Source organism: Sciurus carolinensis, chromosome 17, assembly GCF_902686445.1.
Source record: "Sciurus carolinensis chromosome 17, mSciCar1.2, whole genome shotgun sequence".
NCBI classification, from domain to species: Eukaryota; Metazoa; Chordata; class Mammalia; order Rodentia; family Sciuridae; genus Sciurus; species Sciurus carolinensis.
Window position 1 is genome coordinate 22,020,987 of NC_062229.1, and position 20,146 is coordinate 22,041,132.

A 20,146-nucleotide genomic window follows, 5' to 3' on the forward strand; every position below is an offset into this window, starting at 1 on the left:
CTCAGGGGTAAGCGCCCCTGGTCAACCCCCGGTACCAAAAAATATAAAAAATAAACTACAGGCTGAGAGAAGGAAGCTACCCTGCATTCACTGGAACCAGGAGAAGTTTCCTGAACGTCTCTGGGCCTCTCCGATGTCATGCCAGGCCCGATGGGGGGTGATAAATGGCAGTAGTCCTGGGACTGCCCTAATGACGGCCACCAAGCTTGGGGACTTAAGCAACAGGAAGGGCCTGGGTGGCCCAGTGGTTAGTGCTGGGGAGCTTCCGGGCTCCGTCCCAGCGCCACAAAATAGAAGAATAAAAACAGCATAAACAAAACGGCCTCCCTCGGGGTTCCAGAGGCCGGAGGTCAAAGTCAAGGTGTGGGCAGGGCTGGTTCCCTTTGGAGGTCCCAGACCACTGCTCTCCTGGCTTCTGGTGGCTGCTGGTTGTCCTTGGTGTCCCTTGGCTTGTGTCTACATCACCCCAGGTCAGCTTCTGACCCCTGACCTTACGTGCGTGTGTGTGTGTAGCTTACCAAGGTCCAACTGAGTGATGCCGCGAACCTGGATTTCATCTCCCCCTCCTCCTCCCCCTCCCCTCCCCTCCCCCTCCTCCAGGGGCCTGGGGCCTGGGGTCTTGCACCCACTAGGCAAGCGCTCACCTCCGGGCTGCGCCGCTGGGTTAGATCTCCTGTGTGATACTCTGTGGGTAAAGGAAAGCCGGTCTAGGCCGCCGCCTTTCTGCTCATGTTTTATAAGTGGCTGTTCCTCAAAAGCACAGATTGATGATACCATGCTGTGTGCTTAGTTTCCCTGACGTCCTTCGTTCTCCCGTTTCCCTTCAGCTCTTTGTGTGTATTTAGGACCACGGTAGCCAGGCGCCAGAGTGCACGCCTGTCATCCAGCCACTCAGGAGGCTGAGGCAGGAGGATCCCAAGTTTGAGGCCAGCCTCAGCAACATGGCAAGACTGGCTCTAAACACAAAATGGAAAGGATGTTATGGGGCGCAACTTAAGAACAGACCGATCACCACTGAGAAGTCCAAATTTGAGAGTCTTTATTAAGCCGGTTGGCTGACTATCTCACACAATGCCCCAAAAAATGGCTATTGGGAGAAGAGCCCCGACCACAGGGTTGTAGGGGTTCTTATACCAAAAATCACAACAATCATAAGTGTCTGTTGCTGTGATTCAAAATTACAAACTAACATCATGAGATCATTGACAGAGGGGGAAGTTTGTACCTTACCCAGGTACAAACTAAAGAATGGTTACTAACATCCACACAATCACTGTTCGCATGGTACATTGTTTAGGAGCAATAGGAATCAAAAGAGAGCAGTTTTTCATTCCATAAGAACTGTCATTCTGTATCGTTAAACATGTCACACTGAGTAACTGATGATGGGCACAGAGGCGGGTGTTCCCATGGGAGAAGCTTCTCTCCTACGTAACACGGAGTCTCGGAGCAACACGGAGCCTGTCCGGCCCCTAACACTCTCAGGGAGCCAGATCCGTCAGCCCGTCGCGGGACCGGGGATGCAGCTCAGTTGGCCTAGCGAGCAGGAGGCCCTGGTTCCATCCCAGCACCGCCAAACGAACAAACGAACAAACAAACAGAGGTCACTCCCGCGTCAAGCCAGGGCACCAACCAGTTCATGGACTTCCGCTCTGACTGGAGGAGACATGGGGAAATCCGTCCAGGGGAGGAAGCCACCTCTGACAAAGGGATGTGCTGTGAGTTGACCCAGGTCACAGCGGGAAGCCAGGCTGCCGTTCAACGCAGTTCACCCTGTCCCCGGGGCTTGCGGGACCTTTGGAGAGTCTGGTCCCTTGCCTCATCCAGATCACCTGTCCACACCGCGTCTGCGAGTCCAAGTGGGCTGGTAGGTTTTTCCGTGTGTTGGACAAAGGTCGGTGACGGTGTGGGGACGCCGCGGGGCTGGGGCCCTGCCAGGTGGAGGAACCGCCTGACCTGGCCTCCCGCTGTTGACCTCCACCCTCCTGCAGCCTCTGGGGACAGAAGTCAGGGTCCCAGGGCTGAGGTCATCCCTGGCTGGCTTCCCGCCTCCCGTGCAGCCTGACCACGGGAAGGGCCATGAGTGAAGTCATCGGTTACAGAGTTTGGGAAAGGGAGCCAAGTCAGTCCAGCCCCACATTCTAGAGCTTGGTGAAGTGGAAACCTCCAGCGGGTGACACTTCTCCAGGGGACCCACTGCTTTTATGCCCCTTGGGGAAATTCCATGAATAAAATGAACTATGTCACTAGTCCCATTCTTAAAGTAACAGATGCTCATTCCTGACCTGGCAGCACCACTCTGGGCATGTGCAGTGGAATATTATATAACAAGGAAAAAGGATGAATCAAAAGAGAGATACCCTCCAAACACTATTGCTCATAACATGAACTGAGTGAAGGACATCAGGCAGAAGAGGAGATTGCAGGTGCTTCTGTTTATGTCATGTTGGAAAACTGGCGAATGCACCCCTGTAATCTAAGGGTAGGGAGAGTGATGTTGTGGGGGTGTCTCCTGGGGCTGGGAATGTTCTGGAACTTCATCCCGGGAGTAGCCTCATGGAGATACCATTCATAAAATGTCGTTGAACTAAACACCTCAGATTAATCCTTTTGGTTTTATGTAACTCATCTTGATAAAAATTTTAAGGAAGGTAGAGGTACGGATAATATTCAGGGGTGGAGCCCAGAGGAAGAGCAGGTGCTGAGCATGCTGGAGACCCTGTGGTCCACCCCAGCACCCCCACAATGACCAACAGCATTATCATCTGACCCAGCGATTCCGCTTCCAGACAGAAACCCAAAGCAACCGCAGCAGGGGTGAATCTTTGTCCTCACGCCTTGCGGGGGCCAGAGGTGCAAATAGCCCCAATGTCCCCCAGGGTGAATGCACAGCAAGATGCAGTGCCCGGGTGTCGGCCAGTGGCTCCAGGGCTGGTGACGGAATGTTCTGGAAAAGTTAAGGCCATGCATTTACTATAAGATGGATGTGCCAAATGCCACGACATTTGAACATTTTATGTATGTATTTATTATTGGGTGGTGTTGGGGACTGAACCCGGCAACTGAGCCAGGCAAGTGCTCCACCACTGAGCCATGCCTCAATCCTTTTTAAATTCTTATTTGATCACTTAGGAGGCTGAGACAGGAGGGTCCCAAGTTTGAGGCCAGCCTGGTCACTCAGCAAGACCCTGTCTCAAACTAAAAAAAAAATAAAAAGGGCTGGGGATGTAGCTCAGTGGTAGAGGGGCCCTGGGTTCAATCCCCAGCACCATGTGGAAAAACTTTATTTTTGTTTTGAGACAGGGTCTCACTAAGTTGCTGAGGCTGGCCTCAAACTTGCAATCCTCCTGCCTCAGCCTCCGCAGGTCCTGGGATCACAGCAAATTGTAAACTTTAAAATGGTGGATGATGGGTTGATTTTACATGGAGTTTCACAATTGGGAAGCAGTGAGAAAGGGCCTTCCAGGGCCCTGGTGGTGACAGGAAGATGCCTCGAGACTCCCTTCCCCGCCCTCTCTCTTCTGGGCACTGGGGACCCAGGCACTGTGACTGGACTCCTCCACCGCTGTCTTGCCCTGGGCGGGTCCCTTACCCCCTGAAGCTGTGTGTCTGAATGGCAGATTGGGCCTGGCCCTCTCCCCACCTGGCCACAGACTGGGAGTGTGAGTGGGGCATTTACTGAGCACCTACTATGTGCTCAGAGCCTCACATGGGGGACTGCAGAACTCTGCCTTCGTCCAGAGGACAGGCTGCTGCAGGCCTGGGTGCAGGGCAGGCGCCCACTGGGCACGAGGGGAGTGCCGGGAGGGGAGGCCCGCGGCTGCTCGCCCACCCCCGCCCGGGGTGACACGCTCCTCTTCACCTGCCGGGCACAGGAAGGCGGGGCTGGAAGCAGGCACGGGGCGGCCGGGAGCCCTGCGCAGGGGAGGGTCAGGGAAGGGTGCTCTGGGGGCACCCCTGCCCTCCACATCTGATGGCCGCCCCTGACTGCCCCGGCCCTCCTGCCATAACACCCCAGTTACCGCCACCTCCATTCTGGGTCCAGCCAAGAGACTGGACAGAGAGGATTCCTTCCTGCCCTAAAGGAGCCCCCAGTATAGGGGAGATGGAGCTGGTGCTGGTTCTAGTGCTGGGAGGTCAGCTGTCAGCCAGAGGGAGGGATGAGCACCGGGAAAGGGAAGGGCAGGGCAGAGGCAGCTTCCTGGAGGAGGGGTTTTTGCCTGGGGTTTTGAAGAATGGGTAGGAGCTCGCAGGTGAGGCTGAGTGACTGTAAGAGCGCTGGGTTTAGTAAGCGTTTACTAGGTTCCTGACGCCGTCCTTGACACTACATTTGAAAGTCCATTTTCCCGGCGAGGACACTGAAGCATGGCAGAAGAATAAAGCCCAAACTTGCCATTTCCAGCTTTCTTGACCTTTCTCCTCTGCTCCCTTTGTTCTTCACCATCTTCAGCCTTTGATCCCAACACAGAAGGGGACACGCCAATACCCCAGGGAAAGGCCACCTCCTGGTCTTCTGCCTGCAATGTCCCACAGTCATTGTCTTTGGACAACATCAATCTTCCCATAAACGCACGAGGCTGGGCTCGCGTCCCAGCTCCGAGGAGAGGCTGGTCTGGCGACCCCTTCCCCTCACGTGCCTCCCCCTGCGAAGCCCGGGGACTCCCCGCCCAGCCGCGGTCACGGGAGCGTTTGCACAGGGGCGGGCAGGCGGCCGGCAGGCGGGCCGGACAAAGTCCGGGGACTATAAAGGCAGCGCCCGCGAGCCCGGCTCAGCGCACCCGCCACCACCATGCCCCGGCCCCGAGCGCGATCCGGAGCGCGATCCGCGGCGACAGCGCAGCCCCGGCGGCGACCCGCGCCCCTGCACCGCTCTCAGATGCTGCTGCTGCTGCTGCTGCTCCTGGTCATCTCGTGGCCGCCGCCGGGCGACGCCGAGCTCCCGGGGCCCTCGGACGCCCACTGGGCCCCCGACCCCGACGCCCACAGGGTCCAGGAGCTGAGGAGGCGCTACGAGGAGCTGCGGGCCAGGCTGCGGGTGGAGCGGCGCGGGCAGGACCCGGCGCTCGTCCCCGCCCCTGCCGTGCGCATACTCACCCCGCAAGGTGAGTGGCCTTGGAGACCCCCGGGCACCCTCACATCTGGCCAGGGGTTGCGCGTCCCAGAGGCCCAGGCCCCGCCTCTAAGCCCCAGTTTCCCCGCCTCTGAAACGGGTAGGAACTCTCTGTCCCCTCTTGGGTCCGACGGGGAAGGTGGCTGGCCACCTGTTTGCAATGGGCCACGATGAGGTTCGCCCCAGGTGGGACCCCAAGTCAGGGGACTGCAGGTGAGGAAAGCCAGGCTCAGAGACGCCAGGGTCCCCTCCGATCGTGCACAGTGCCTGCACAACTCAGGGACGGCGTGCGGAGGCTGACCCCTGTCCCGGGCGGGTGCCGGGGGTCCAGGAGGAAGGATGGAGGGCGGAGGGGGAACGGCCAGCCACGGGCAGAACCTGCTGGAGCTGGATCCGAATCTGACGCAATCCCTCATCAAGACTGGTAAAGTCACATGCAGCAGGTGCCTCGATAGGAGGGGAATGTTCTCTACAGAGGCGCCAGGGCTGCAGGGGTGGGCGGCCTCTAGGACCCAGGAGGGGTTGGAGGGCGGGGTCAGGCAGAGGAGAGACTCACACACGCCCCCAATCCCTGCCCCGCTGTGTGACTCCTGGTCAATCTCTTGCCCTCGCTGAGCCTAGAACTGGGTTGCAGGCTTTCTAACCCATCTCCCTAGACCCTCCACACTTGAACTGGCCTGGGGGTCTGAGTCCTTGGGACCAAGTCATCTGGAATGCGGGGGACTTGGTACTCCTCACTCCCTGGTTTATCTGACTCTACAGAAACAGACTCAGTTTCCACCCTCACCCAGATTCCGGGTACTTACTAAATCCCCAATAAAATGTGTTTGAGCTTCGCACAGCAGTCTGTTCCTGTAGTCCCAGCTACTTGGGAGGCTGAGACAAGAGGATTGCTTGAGCCCAGGAGTTCAAGGCTAGCCTGGGCAACATGGTAACACTCAGTCTCTGTAAATATATATATATATATATATATATATATATATATATATATATATATATATATATATATATTAATGCCAGAAGGAAGCAAGCCAAGGTTGGAATCTCAGACTCATTAAATAGTGGCTATACACTCGGTCCTTCAAATATTTACTAAGCACACTGTGTGCCAGGTGTGGTGGCAACCAAGCCGAGATGGGGCCTGAGATTCTAGTAGGGAAGAGGAAGGATTTACCATGAAATAAAATAAAATGGTTGTTATTTGGCAGCCTAAAGGGATGAGAAACAGCCACGCTGAGATCCCAGGGAAGCGGCTGTGCAAATGCCCTGTGGTGGATCCTGCTTGGTGTGTTGGCAGCTATGGGAACCCCTGCTCCTCCAACACAGTAGGCCTGTGGCTGACCAACTTCCTTATCTTTTTCCACAGTGCGACTCGGGTCAGACGGCCACGTGTACCTGCGCCTCTCCCGGGCTTCCCTGACAGAGGGTCTCCCCGAGGCCTACCGCGTGCACCGGGCCCTGCTCCGGCTGTCCCCGACAGAGCCCAAGTCGTGGGACGTGACGCGGCCGCTGCAGCGTCAGCTCAGCCTTAGAGGATCCCGAGCGCCCACGCTACATTTGCGATTGTCGCCGCCTTCGGACCGGTTGTTGGCACTGTCGCCATCCGCACGGTCCCAGCTGGAACTGCATTTGCGGCCACGCGCCGCCAGGGGGCCCCGCAGCGCGCGTGCAGGCGCCGGGGACGACTGCCCGCTCGGGCCCGGACGCTGCTGTCGCCTGCAGACAGTCCGAGCGACGCTGGAGGACCTGGGCTGGACCGAATGGGTGCAGTCGCCGCGCGAGCTGCACCTGAAGATGTGCGCGGGCGAGTGCCCCAGCCAGTACCACGCCGCCAGCACGCACGCGCAGATCAAGGCGCGCCTGCACGGCCTGAAGCCCGACGCCGTGCCCGCGCCCTGCTGCGTGCCCTCCGGCTACGAGCCCATGGTCCTCATGCACAAGACTGACGGCGGCGTGTCGCTCAAGACCTACGACGACATCCAGGCCAGAGCCTGCCACTGCGCATGAGCAGCCCTGGGCCTCACCTTAGTCCGCGCCTGCGCATCGGAGGCGGCCTCAGGGTCCCGCCTGTGGAATGGGCCCGCGGGTCCTGAGAGGAGATTCCTTCCCTCCCCTTCCCCTCCCGCCCTAACAGCTGTATTTATGACTGTATTTATTATTAACTTATTGGGGTTATCTGCTGGAAACGGGTCGCTTGGTGGAATGTCTATTTATTTAAAACTCTGGGAATAAAAATGGAGCTGTCTGAACTGATCCTTGTGGTGTCCAGGATGGGGCTGGGTGACCTCGGGGAGATTCCCGTCTCCTGGCCTCAGTTTCCCCAGGGGAGCTGGGATGGGTGAGTGGAAGGGTTTGGAGCATGGGTGGCTCCAGAAGATGTTCACGACCCGATGACCTCCTTGACCGCTCTGGGATTCGCGGTCCATGTCTCCTGTTTCTGGGACCCTTTGGGTCTCTGCTTGCCTCTGTCTTTCCTCATCTCTCAGAACCCTCCTCTGGGGGACCGGGTGGCTATCTGTCTCCGTGCCCCGTTGGCGTCACCTTTCCAAACACAGGCAGCCTAGAGCCAGGCCCATCTGCAGTCAAGCCCATCATTTTATAACACTCCCCTCCCTGGAAGGGACCCGTCACCCCTCCTGTTTGTGGCATCTCCTTCCACGTTAATGATACCTCCATTCTTTCATATAAAAAGAGCAGGGAGAAATAAACAAGTTGAGAAGAATGCTTTCATGCACATCACATCTCCCGGTTGCATAATCTTCCCACTGAAGAATGAAGAAGACTCAATGAGAATCTTCTTAGTGACATTGCTGGGGGTGCTGAAATCAGCACCCCCACACCACCTGCACCCCCGTCTTGGAGGGGAACTCTGAAGGGGGTCTGGAGGGATAGAGGACTCACTTCCAGTCATGTGTCCCCTGGGAATGCCACCCCCTATGGAGGCCAACCTGAATGATAGCAGGTGTCCCTGAATGTACTCAGTGAGTGCCAGGGTTTTTTTTGTGTGGGGGGTGGGTAGTACCCAGGATTGAACTCAGGCACTCAACCACTGAGTCACACCCCCAGCCGTATTTTGTATTTTATTTAGAGACAGCGTCTCACTGAGTTGCTTAGCCTCACTTTTGCTGAGGCTGGCTTTGAACTCACCATCCTCCTGCCTCAGCCTCCTGAGCCTCTAGGATTACAGGCAGCGTGTGCCACTGTGCCCAGCAGTGAGGCCAACTTTGTGCCAGGACCCGACTGGGCATTGAGGATGGGCAGTAACCAGACAAGACCCACTGCTTGTGAGCCGCTGAAGTGAGGGACAGTGAGTCTGGAGGGAACTCCTGGGCCGTGCGGCTCAGTGGTGGAGCACGTGCCTAGCACGGGCAAGGCCCTGGTTCCATCCCCAGCACACACACCAAAAAAATCCTAAGAGTGGGCAACTGTAATAACAGATGTGCTGAGGTTCAACCCTGGAAGCTCATTGGTGAGGGAACGAGAGCCATTTAACAGGTCAGGGAGGCCGGGCTTCCTGGTGCACACCTATACTCCTGGCTCCTCGGGAGGCTGAGGCAGGGGGATGGCAAGTAAGTTTGAGGCCTTAACCTTCAAGAACTAGGGACGCCTGTGTCTAGCCCTATCTCCCCTACCTTGGGGCTCGGCAGGAGCCGGGCCAGCACCGTCCGACAGAAAGCCCGGCTGGGGCATGAGCTTCAGTAAACTCTTGAAATCCCAGAGCCCTGAGCAGCAGGCTGGCCCACCGGGAGCAGGGGAGGCTTCCCAGGGTCGTGGATTGCGTGGGGCCTTGAAGGGTGAGTGGCGTTTCCTCCAACTATGAGGACTAGAGCCATCCTCGAGGCCACTTCTAGTCACTGAAAGGGGTACGAAGGCCAAGAGGTCAACGGTGAAGCCAGGACCTGGACAGGACCTGCTGCCCTCCTGGCCGGCGTGGGGCCTCTGTGCTGAGAGTTTCCGGGGCGGGCTGGGGCTGGGGCTCGGCCTGGGCTGGATCCTCAGCACCACATACATATAAATAAACCAAAGTCCATTGACAACTGAAAACTATTGAAAATCAAAGTTTTAGAGTGAGTCCAGGCGCGGTGGCCCACACCTATAATCCCACTGACCCAGGAGGCTGAGGCAGGAGGATCCCAAGTTCAAAGCCAGGCTCAGCAACTTAGCAAGACCCTGTCTCAAAAGGAGAAATAAAAAGGGCTGGGATGTGGCTGGTGGTGAAGGGCCCCTGGTTCAACCCCAGCACTGCAAGAGAGAAAGAAAGACCCTCCTGAGCCAGCGGCGGCTCCCAGGGCTGACCGAGGCTGGACGCCCCAAGGGTCCCGAGCAGGGCAGGGGAGGGTCGGTCGCCTCCATGGAGCCGGGGTCTGGGAGCTGGGGAAGCCCCGGCCAGCCCGCGGCCTCTCCGTCCCTGAGCATTTATTAAGCACCTCCTGACACCACGAGGGCGACAATGGTGTTGTCAAAGGACTGTCAAGGATGGACTTCCTCTGCTCCCGCTGCTCATGGAGGGAGACCCAGGCCAGGGGAGGAGCCGAAGCGTCCGCGGTCGGCAGCGCGCGGCAGGGACCGTCTCAGCGCCGCCCGGGGACCACGTACTCCTCTTCCTCCCGCGGCGCGGGGTGGCGCAGGGACTGCAGGTTGCAGTAGACGGGCTGCGAGTCCTGGTGGCCGCCCCTGAAGTTCATGTAGAAGTCACCTTCCTCTGCAGGGGGAGCCCTGGGGACAGACACACGGGCAGTGAGCTGGGGGCGGGGGTGGCTGCCCGGCCACCGCTCCCAGGACGCAGGAGCCGCTGACTCAGGGGGACCTGCCGATTCAGCACCCAGCCTTGCGTCCCGGACCTGCCACCCGGGGTGGGGGTTTTCTAGTTTGTTTTTTTTCCTTCCTTAAAGTTGAGATAGCTCCTCTTTTTTACATAAAAATCTAAATTTCAGTTTCCTCTTGAAAAATAGGAAGCTCTGACACACCAGCTGCCCGAGGCTGAAGCCAGTGTCTACTCCTTTAAACGGGATTTTTTTTTTTTTTCGGGTCCCCTGAAGCAAGAGACCTTGGACTCCAACATAAAAATACAGTTCTGACCAGGTCCAGTGGCTCATGCCTGTATCCTAGCAGCGCTGCTTGGGAGGCTGAGGCAGGAGGATCGAAAGTTCAAAGCCAGCCTCAGCAACTTAGCAAGATCCTGTCTCAAAAGAAAAAGTGATAATAATTTTTTTTTAAAGGGCTGGGGATGTGGCTCAGTGGTTAAGTGGCTCCGGGTTAAATCCCTGGTATAAAAAAATTCTGAATCTCAGTTTTGGCATCCACAGAATGGGTGAAGGAGCGGGAAAACTGCTTAGGAATGTCTAGCTAGGGTAAGACCCCAGAGGGGACAGACTGCTCTGTCCAGACAGCCAACATTTCCTCTGTTAAAAGTCCACTTGGAACCAGGCGCAGTGGCATCCACCTGTAGTTCCAGCTACTTGGGAGGCTGAGGCAGGAGGCTCAAGGCCAGCCTGGGCAACGTAGCGAGACCCTAACTCAAAATAAATGGAAAGGACTGAGGATGTAGCTCGGTGCAGAGCCCTCACCTAGCAGATGGGAGACCCCGGGTTCCCCTGCCAGCACTGTCAAAAACAATCTCTGTCTACATTATCTCTGTCCCAGGCTGCGGGGAGCTGCGAGGATCCAGGCAGCCAGGCAGGAAGGGAACTTGGGGCTGTTGATGAGAAAGGAGAGAATATGCAAAGCAGATGCAAACGGGGTTCAAAAGCAGAAGTGGTCTTGGGCAGGGACTTGAAGGCATGAACCTCCCACGGCAGCCTGACATTTGCCTTGGCCTTCTTGTCCCTTCAAGACCAGCCTCCTTCATGTAACTGGCCTCCTAAGAGAGAAGCCAATGTTGTTTTCAACCTATGTTTTCCAGTTGCAGAAATGGAGGTTCTGGGAGGCCCAGGAATGGCTTGAGCAAGGTCACATAGTGAGTGGGAAGAGGCACAAGATAAATTCTGATTCCCAGTTCTGTCCCTCTGCTGCAACCACTTATGGAGTCAAAGCAATTCATACTAAAGTGTGAATGGGTAGCCGGGATGGCGGGCATGCACCTGCATGGAGCTAAGTCTCCCATCGTCTCTGTTCTTTCTCACCTTGGGACCTTTGCCCTTGCAGACCTCAATTCCTGAAATTCCCTTTTTTTTTTTTTTTTTTTTTTTTTTGATATTTAAGAGTGAACCCAGGGGTGCTTAACCACTGAGCCACAACTCGAATCCCTTTTTTAATTTTTTATTTTGAGACACTAAGTTGAGGCTGGCCTCAAATTTGCAATCCTCCTGCCTTGGCCTCCTGAGGTGCTGGGATCATCGGCCCCTCCATTCTCTTATCCAATCCAGAGAAGTTGACTTCATCTATTTGAAGCCCAGCAAAAGCTTCTAGAGGTCTGGGGTTTTGTGGGGAAGAGGAACCCAGATGACCTGTTTAGCATCTTATGTGTGTCAAAAGAAGATGGGAGGGTTGTCCCCATTTTATGGGACGGAAATGGAGGTTCAGAGACAACTTGCATCGCACAGGACCTGAACCCAAGCTGCTGACCACTACCCCAGAGCCCCCATTTTATCTCCCACTCACCCCCCTTCTCTGAAGTCAGAAGCTGGGTTTGCAGGTCACGAAAGGGGTGCTGATCCCACAGACAAGACTCGTGTACTTCTTACCCCAATCCCTGCGGCAGGAGGGCTGTTATCACCCTCATCTTACTGAGGCCCAGAGAAGGGAAGCTACTTGCCCAAGATCACACAGCCTGCGGAAGAGCTGGGATTTGCCTTTGTTTTTGAGACAGGGTCTTGCTATGTGGCCCAGGTTGGCCTCAAACTCCTGGGCTCCAGCCACCCTCCTGCCTCAGCCTCTAGGGTGGCTGGGATCACGCTCAGCGGGCAGAGCTGGGATTTGCAGGGATTCTGTGTGCCGGGCCTCTTGCCATTGGCCCCCGCCGGGGGCGCTGTGGATCACTCACCCGTGTCCCGCCCACGGGTGGCCATCAGGCTGCTGGTCCACGAACACGTTCTCGTAGTCAGGCACGGAGGCGCGGGCCCGGGCTGCCGCGGCGGGCTTGGTGCCCAGGCCCCGGCTGCCGTACCGTGGCTGCGCGCCCGAGCTGGGTCTGGAGCCGCCCTGGACACCCCAGGCTTTGCCCCGGCCCTGGCTCCTGGCCCCTCGGCATCGCCGAAGTCTCCAGGCCAGCAGCGGACCGGCAACAGCAAGTCCTAGGAAAAGGACACCCCCCGCCGCCATTGCCCCGATGGTGGCTGGGGATGGGCCAGGGGCACAGCTGGGCCCCAGGAAGGCTGAGAGGTTCTGCCAGGCACCAGTGGCCGGGAGTTGGCACTGCGGGGCCTGCTGTCCAGAGCAGTTGTCTCGCCGGACCTGGTGCCAGGACGCCAGGGCGCAGCTGCAGTCGGCCTTCAGGTCCAGGTCACAGCGGGAGGCCAGCGCCGCGTCCACTCTCCGCAGCGGGTTGCCCGTCACGTCCAGGAGCCGCAGCTTGTCCAGGTCAGCGAAGAAGCGCAGCGGGAGGTCCCGCAGGCCGTTGGCCGACAGGTCGAGGGTCTGCAGGCTGCCGGCCCGGAGAGACTGGTTCCGGGGCAGGCTCAGCCCCAGCCCACTGAAGTTCAGGCAGGTGCCCTCGAACTCCCTCGTCCAGTCCACGTCCCCCGAGAACAGGCTGCACGACAGTCCCTGGCTTCCTGGCTTCTGCAGCAGCAGCCGCAGCAGCACCGACAGCATCCACGCCGGGGCGCCCCCCATCCAAGCCGCCTGGATGGAGAATGGCCCGATTCAAACGCCCACCTCAGTCCCGGGGTTGCCCTGGCCCTCGCAGCCGGTTTATACCCCAAGCCAGTTGGGGCCGCTTCTGAAGTAGTAAAATGCAGCCCCTGCTTCGTCACCCCGCTGGTTGCCTATGGACAGGCGGACTCAGTCTTCCTTTCTGTGGAATGGGTACACAGCCAGGTCCCCAGCAGGCTGGGAAGGCGGAGACCCTGCGCTGTCAGCCCTTCAACCCCTTCGGGCCCTTGCCCGGTTCCCATCGTTTTGGGCGCTCTCATTGGCCAAGACGGGACCATATGCAAATGAGCAGTTGCCCTAGAAACCGGCTAGCCCCCTGTCCCAGCTGATTTTTATTTCTCCCAGGACCAGGAGTCCTGGGATGGGGGCTGCTCAGGGGTCCGCCCCTGGTCTGCAGCCCTCGCCAGGGTCCAGGGTCCAGCCCCGGAGTCTTACCTTTCGGGTCCGATCCCCACGCCTTTGCCTGGACGGCGCTGGAAGTCTCCAGTGCGGTGCCAGGGGCTGCGGCCAGCGCCAGAGCCCGGGTGGCGGCGGTTGCTGGTGCTCCTCAGGCTTTGCACCAGCGACTCAGGGGAAGAGGAACTGGTGTCCGGGTGGAGCGCAGAGGGGAAGACCGAAGACGACTATAGGATCCGCCCTCCGCAGGGCCCCAGGGCTCTCACGAGAGGAGGAGGGGAGGCCCAGGGTCTCACTTCCCTCTCGCTGGAACCCAGTGACTTCATGTCCTCCATTTACACCTCAACCGCCGGCTGCCCAGTCACAGCTTCCTGATCTCCGTTCAGCTGACTCCAGACCGCGGGCTCATCAATTCACTCAACAAACACCACTCAGCCAGGACCAGAGCCTCCAGGGCAGCAGTCTTGGGAGAGGACAGAGCTGGACACACACAGGTCCATGGCGTCAGAGCAGGGCCACAGGTCGGAAGGCGTTCTGGAAGGCTTCCTAGAGGGGCAGGGATTAGGGCTGGGCTTCAGCACACCAGTAGGAGTTTGCCAAGATTCCTAAACGCGCCTTTGGCTCTGCAAGCCCCCAGCCTCCGCGCAGGCCAGAGCGCCCCTTGGGCACCTGGCCTCTGTGCTGGAGGGGCTGAGAGGAGGCTCCCTGTGGCGGGGCTCGATTCCGGGGCTTGGACAATGACTTAAAGGGACAAATGGAAGGAGCACAAAGCAGATTTGAGGTGGAAGCTCCAGCAGGAACAAAGGCCCAGGGGTGGAGGAGCTGGTGGCAGGGAACAGGGGTGGGGGGCAATACTGGCTAAATCGTGGGGCTTTATTCCCAGGGCCAGAGTCAGAGCCCAGGGACAGTGGCCCAAGTGTGACTGAAGATAGAGCGGGTGGGGATGCCCTGGGGAAGGGTCTCAGTTGCACTGGGGCCCTGGTGTCGAACAGATCAGGTTCAGATCCATTCTGGCCCCTGCTCCTGAGTGAACTTAGCCACTCTGAGCCTCAGCTTCCACATCTGTAAGATGGGATAAATGCTAACAGACTGGACTCTGAGAGGCTGAGGGTCTACTCCAAACTCAAAGCACTGGTCAAAGATTTTGGGCTGAGACTTGAAAGAAGTCTTGGCGAATTGCTTCTCCATGCATCTAAGAATGCTTGTTCTGGCCAGGAGCGTGGTCTACCCCTGAATTACTGCACCAGGAGGCTGAGGGAGGAGGATTGCAAGTTTGAGGCCAGCCTCAGCAATAAGTAACCGTGTCTCAAAATAAAATCAAAAGAGCTGGGGATGTGGCTCAGTGGTAGAGCGACCCTGGGTTCATCCTAGTACCACGGGGCGGGTGGGGGAAGGCTTGCTCCTGATAAGAAAATTGCAAGTCACAAATACCAACTCTGAGATAGAGTTTGTTCTCACCTATCAGATGGGCTAAGATCCAAAAGCACAATGACAGTCGGTGCTGGCGGGGCAGCGGAGGTGCAGGCGACCCGGAGCAGTGCTGGGGAATGTCCCTCAAGAGCCCTCGGCATTGACAACTGTCCCCTCTTACCGGGGAGCCCACTCCTGGGAGTGTCTCTGGTATTTGCAGGTTTGAACTGTGTCCCATCCCGCAACCCACAGCGGTGAAGGGGACCGGGCGGGAGGCTGCGCCAACCTGGCTGAACCGGGAGAGCTGGACGCTGCGCAGCAGAAGCCACAGGGCCCTCAGAAGAGGAGAGCAGACCCGAGGTTGCCAGGGGCTGGGGAGGAGCGGGTGGCTGCCAGCGGCTTCAGAGTTTCCTCTTGGATTGAAAATGACCTGGAAGGAGACGGAGGCCACGGGATCTGCGCTGTAAATGTACTGCGTGCCACCGAGGCCTGCGTTTGTCTGGCTCTGGGGCTGGAACCCAGGGCCCTGCGCCTGAGTTACAGGCCCGGCCCCAATTATTCACTTTAAAGTAATTTAAAATGGCCAGGCGCGGTGGCCACGCCTGTAATCCCAGCGGCTCGGGAGGCTGAGGCCGGAGGATCCTGAGTCCAAAACCAGCCTCAGCAACTAAGCAAGACCCTACGCAACTCAGCAAGACCCTGTCTCTAAATACAATACAAAATAGAGTTGGGGATGTGGCGCCGTGGTTGAGTGTCCCTGGATTCAATCCCTGGTACAAAAAAAACCCAAAAAACAAAAAACCACACATGCACAAATTTCCCCTCCTTAAAATGAAAGTAACAAAATGGTCAGTGTAGGGTCATATTTATCTCACACAATTAAAAAAAAAATAGATGGCAAAAAGACGACAGGCATAAGGCCATTCATCACAGCTTTGTTCATTACATGGAAAAAAAAGGAAATGACGGCGAGATTACTAAGAGTTTATCCATCCTGGGGGGATGATGAAAAATAGAAAAAATAGATCTCTGCGGACCCCTACGGAAACACTCCTTAGTTTTCTCCACAAGTCCTTACAAAGCTCCTACTGTGTGCCAGGCACGGGTCTAAGAGCTGGGGACAGAGGCTGAACACACAGACACACCTCCGCCCTGTGGGCTCTGCTCACAGCTGTGGAGACAGGGAACAAGCAGGATCCAGATCGTCAGGAGGAAGGAAATAGAGCATCCCAAGGGGCAGGAATGACACAAAGAAAAATAACGACGGGAAGCAAGGAGGAAGAGAGGAAGCTTTTTCTTTTCTTTTCTTTTCTTTTTTTACAGATATTGGCCAGACTGGTCTCCAACTCCTGGCCTTAAGCAATCCTCTTACCTCAGCCTCCCAAGCAACTGAGACTACAAGTGCACAACACTGCTAACAGCAACTTTAAAAAAAAATTATTTTTTAGTTGTGGATGGACACAATATCTTTATTTTATTTATTTCTATGTGGTGCTGGGGATCAAACCTAGGGCCTCACACGTGCTAGGCAGGTGCTTACTGAGCCCCAGCCTCAGCCCTAATAGCAACTTTTTAATGGTATGATCGAGAAAGCTCTCATGGAGAAAATAGCTTCTGAGTAAGGACGCGTGCATGTGGGAGGGCTTCCATGAGAAAGGACAGACAGCCTGTGCAAAGGTCCTGTGGTGGGAACAGGCCTGGGTAGGCATCAGGTGTCTTCGGGTGTTAGTTCAGGTGCTATGACAAGAAATACCATAAAATGGGGGGCTCAGGAAGAAAAGATATTGCCAGAAGTGGTGGTTCATGTCTGGAATTCTGACATTTCAAGAGGCTGAGGCAGGAGGATTGCAAATTCAAGTCCAGCCTTAGCAACTTAGTGAGGATCCATCTCAAAATATAAAGTAAAAGGGACTAGGGGTGTAGCTCTGTGTCATTGCGACCCTGGGTTCAACCCCTAATACTGCACCCACCTCCTATTACCATCCCAATGGGTACTAGGTGTCAACACATCAAACTTGGAAGAGGACACAAAATTTTAGTCCCTAGCACCATGATAAAATGCTAAATGGAAAAAAAGTTCATCAAAAAGTTTCTATATTTCATTTGCATAAAGAGACTGGGTGAAACATAAGGAACAAACACCCAAGGCCACCTCTTAGTGGCAGGCAAGGGGGGACAGAGACCCTCCCTCCCGAGGACGGTTTTCCTGGCGTGTGAGTGTACAATCTCCCAGAGGCACTTAAGTCAAACCCGGAAGCCAGGCGCTGGCACACAGGTGGCCCAGGAGAGCCGCGTGGAGGGCTGCCAGCCCAGAGCAGGCCTGGGCGCCAAGGAATGTCTATCTCCCACACGCCAGCAGCCTGGGCGGGGTGGCACGGGGCCTCTTAGAAAAGGAGGAAATGAGGGACACCAGACCCAGGGCTGCAGATGGCAGGGGCGGGCAGCTGGGGCCCGGCACAGCAGGTGTTCAGGGTGGACCAGGGAATCTGGGAGTTCTGGGGCCTCAGAGGTCCAGGGATCTGGGCGGCTTGGATCTGAGGCCTGAAGACCTGGGGTCTCGACCCCCTGGGGTTAGCCCCGGCCCTGCCTCTGGGAGGGGACAGCGTGGGGCTTTGCCAATCCCCGCCCTGGCCGAGGGAGCCAGGAGATGCCCAAGGCACATCCCTGGGGTCCCTGCCCTGCCCACCTGCTGCACCTGGGCCCCAGGCAGGGCCACCCATCAGCACAGAGACCTCCAAGGCTGCAGAATGGCCCTAGACGGAGTGACCAGAGGTGTCCCCAGGGAGACCCTCAGGGACACCCAGAAAAACTTCAAGATCTCAAAAATTCCAGGACACCCAGAGAAACTCCGAAGCCCCAGAGACACCTGGAGACCCTCAGAGACCCTAGAGAGACATACCCCGCAACTCGGGGAGACAAGCACAGAGAGACAGGAACTTTCCCGGGTCCTCCCAGCTCCTGGGCCATCAGAGTGTGACCCCCCTCAACTTAGCCACATTCATCCAGCCCCCTCGGGGCTCCCTCACCACCCTGTGCCGGTGCTGCGAGGACCCCCCCCAGGTCTTGGCCAGGGCCCTGCCCCCAGGGACCCCAGTCCATGATCAGTCTGGCTGGCACAGGGCCAGGTCTGGCTGCCCCCGCCGTCCTGCCCCTGGGCTCTTACTCACCTGCAGTCTGCGCCTTGGCTTCCAGTCATGCCCATCCTCCCTGGGACAGCCTCCCCCACGTCTAGCTGCTCTTGGAATCCACTCACCAGAGAGGGTGGAGAGCAGGTGCCAGCCAGCCAGCCAGCAGCAGCAGTCCGGCAGTGCTGAGGAACTGGGGGTGTCCCAGAGCTCCGGAGCCAGAGGTCAGCATCAGAGGCAGGCATGACAGCCAGCGGCAGGGCCAGCGCTGACTGAGGGGCTCCTCTGGAACTTCAGCCCATTCCCAGCGATGTGACGCAACACCAGTGCCTTAATGTCTCAGTGCCTGGACGTCCCCCTCTGTAAAATGACAATTGCTGGGTGCTGTGGGGCATTCTAGCAATCCCAGCATCTAGGGAGGCTGAGGCAGGAGGATCGAAAGTTCCAAGCCAGCCTCAGTCACTTAGCGAGGCCCTAAGCAATTCGGAGAGACCCCGTCTCTAAATAAAATATAAAAATGGGCAGGGGTTGGGGCTTAGAGGTCGAGTGGCCCTGGGTTCAATTCTCCATACAAAAAAAAAAAAAAAAAAAAAAAGAATTCCAAAAAGCAGGTTGTCCACTTTCCAGATGAGGAAACCAAGGTCTATGAAATTCAAAAGCAGCTTCGGCCAGGCACAGTGGCACCCGCCTGTAATCCCAGGGGCTCGGGAGGCTGAGGCAGGAGGATCATGAGTTCAAAGCCGGCCTCGGCATCTTAGTAAGGTCCTAAGCAACTTAGCAAAACCATATTTCTAAGTAAAATATGAAAAAGGGCTGGGGATGTGGCTGAGTGGTTAAGGGGCCCCTGGTACCGTTAATTAATTAGTTAATTAATTGAAGACAATAATAGCACCGCAGTGAGGTGTGGCTGAGGGGCAGCAGTGGGGCCTGGAACCACAGAGACCCCTGTGAACAGGAACTAGCTCTTGGCGCTGGTGATTGACACACCGGGTGATTGACACACCGAGTGTCCAGTGGGGGAAGGGAGGGGTAAATGGTGGCCCGCATTCCAGGACACCTGACTTTGGAAGGTACAGCTATGCCGGCAGCGCATGATGTCCCTGTTTTGAGTCGCCTTCAGTGTTGGGGATGGGAGCGGGCGCCGTGCAGTCCGAGCGCCACCGGCCTCAAAGCGCTCACCGGCCGGTTTCGTGAGCAGCCACCAAGTGCCTTCGGGAGGGGGACGGCAAACTGGTTGGCCGGGCAAGCGTGTCGCACATGCTAAGAGCTGCATTTCTTGGCTGATGGCTGAGCTGATCACAGGTGGCCATGTCACCGGCCACAGGGCTCCCTGGGGAGCAGTCTCAACCACAGCCGGAAGCGGAGTTGGTCACAGGCGCTTGGGGCCCGGCGCTCCAATGTGCGCATGCTCCGTGCGGTTCCCGCGGCCCGCGAGCCTGCTCGTTGGCGCCCCCTGCGGGGCTCCTTTCCTCCCTGTCTCTCTTTCTCCAATATTTTTTCAGTTGTTGATGGGCATTTATTTTTATTTACTTTTAAATATTTTTAGTTGTGGATGGACACAATACCTTTATTTTATTTATTCATTTTTATGTGGTCAAACCCAGGGCCTCCCACGTGCTAGGCAGGCGCTCCACCCCTGAGCCCCAACCCCTGTCTCTTTACCTCCCCCAAAGAGCTTCCTGGAGTCCCCTCGCCTTCCAATCATCACGCCCTCGAAGGCCAGCCCCAGGTCTGCTTCTCCCGGATGCTAAATTAAGACGGATGTATCCGGGCTGGGGTGGAACTCTGTGGCAGAGCGCTTGCCTAGCATGCCTCAGGCCCTGGGTCCCCACCCCAGCTCCTCCCTGCCCCCCAAAAGAAAGTAAAGGAAAGCAGTCATGCATCACTTAATGACCGGCACACGTTCCAAGAAACGCGTCATTAGAGAATTTCCTCGCTGATCGATCTGAAATGGTCATTAGGTGATAGAATCTTTTTTAAAAAAATTTTAAGTTGTAGATGGACACAATACCTTTATTTTATTTCTTCATATGTGGTGCTGAGGATCGAACCCAGTACCATGGTGATACAATCTTATGGGACCAACATCATATATGGGTCTGTCTTTAACCCAAATGTCTTTAAACAACACCCTCAAACAAACTATACCAGCAGGGTGAGGTGGCTCACCCCTGTAATTCCAGCAGCTAGGGAGGCCGAGGCAGGAGGATCACAAGTCCAAGGCCAGCCTCAGCAACTCAGCAAGACCCTAAGCAACTCAGTGAGACCCTGTCTCTAAATTACAAAAAAAGGT

General features: G+C 56.7%; 2 protein-coding genes across 2 annotated transcripts; one reads left to right on the forward strand and one right to left on the reverse strand.

The window, feature by feature from the left end:
- Positions 1–4,781: 4,781 nt before the first annotated feature.
- Positions 4,782–7,359, forward strand: Gdf15 (growth differentiation factor 15). Its single transcript, XM_047532504.1, has 2 exons — positions 4,782–5,102; positions 6,477–7,359. Exons 1-2 carry the CDS (start codon positions 4,790–4,792, stop codon positions 7,115–7,117), a joined length of 954 nt encoding a protein of 317 aa, XP_047388460.1. The 5' UTR covers positions 4,782–4,789; the 3' UTR covers positions 7,118–7,359.
- A 1,798-nt stretch (positions 7,360–9,157) lies between these two features.
- Positions 9,158–15,158, reverse strand: Lrrc25 (leucine rich repeat containing 25). Its single transcript, XM_047532505.1, has 4 exons — positions 15,015–15,158; positions 13,358–13,864; positions 12,093–12,892; positions 9,158–9,826 (listed from the first exon to the last, which is right to left on the reverse strand). Exons 3-4 carry the CDS (start codon positions 12,881–12,883, stop codon positions 9,682–9,684), a joined length of 936 nt encoding a protein of 311 aa, XP_047388461.1. The 5' UTR covers positions 12,884–12,892; positions 13,358–13,864; positions 15,015–15,158; the 3' UTR covers positions 9,158–9,681.
- Between the last annotated feature and the right edge of the window lie 4,988 nt (positions 15,159–20,146).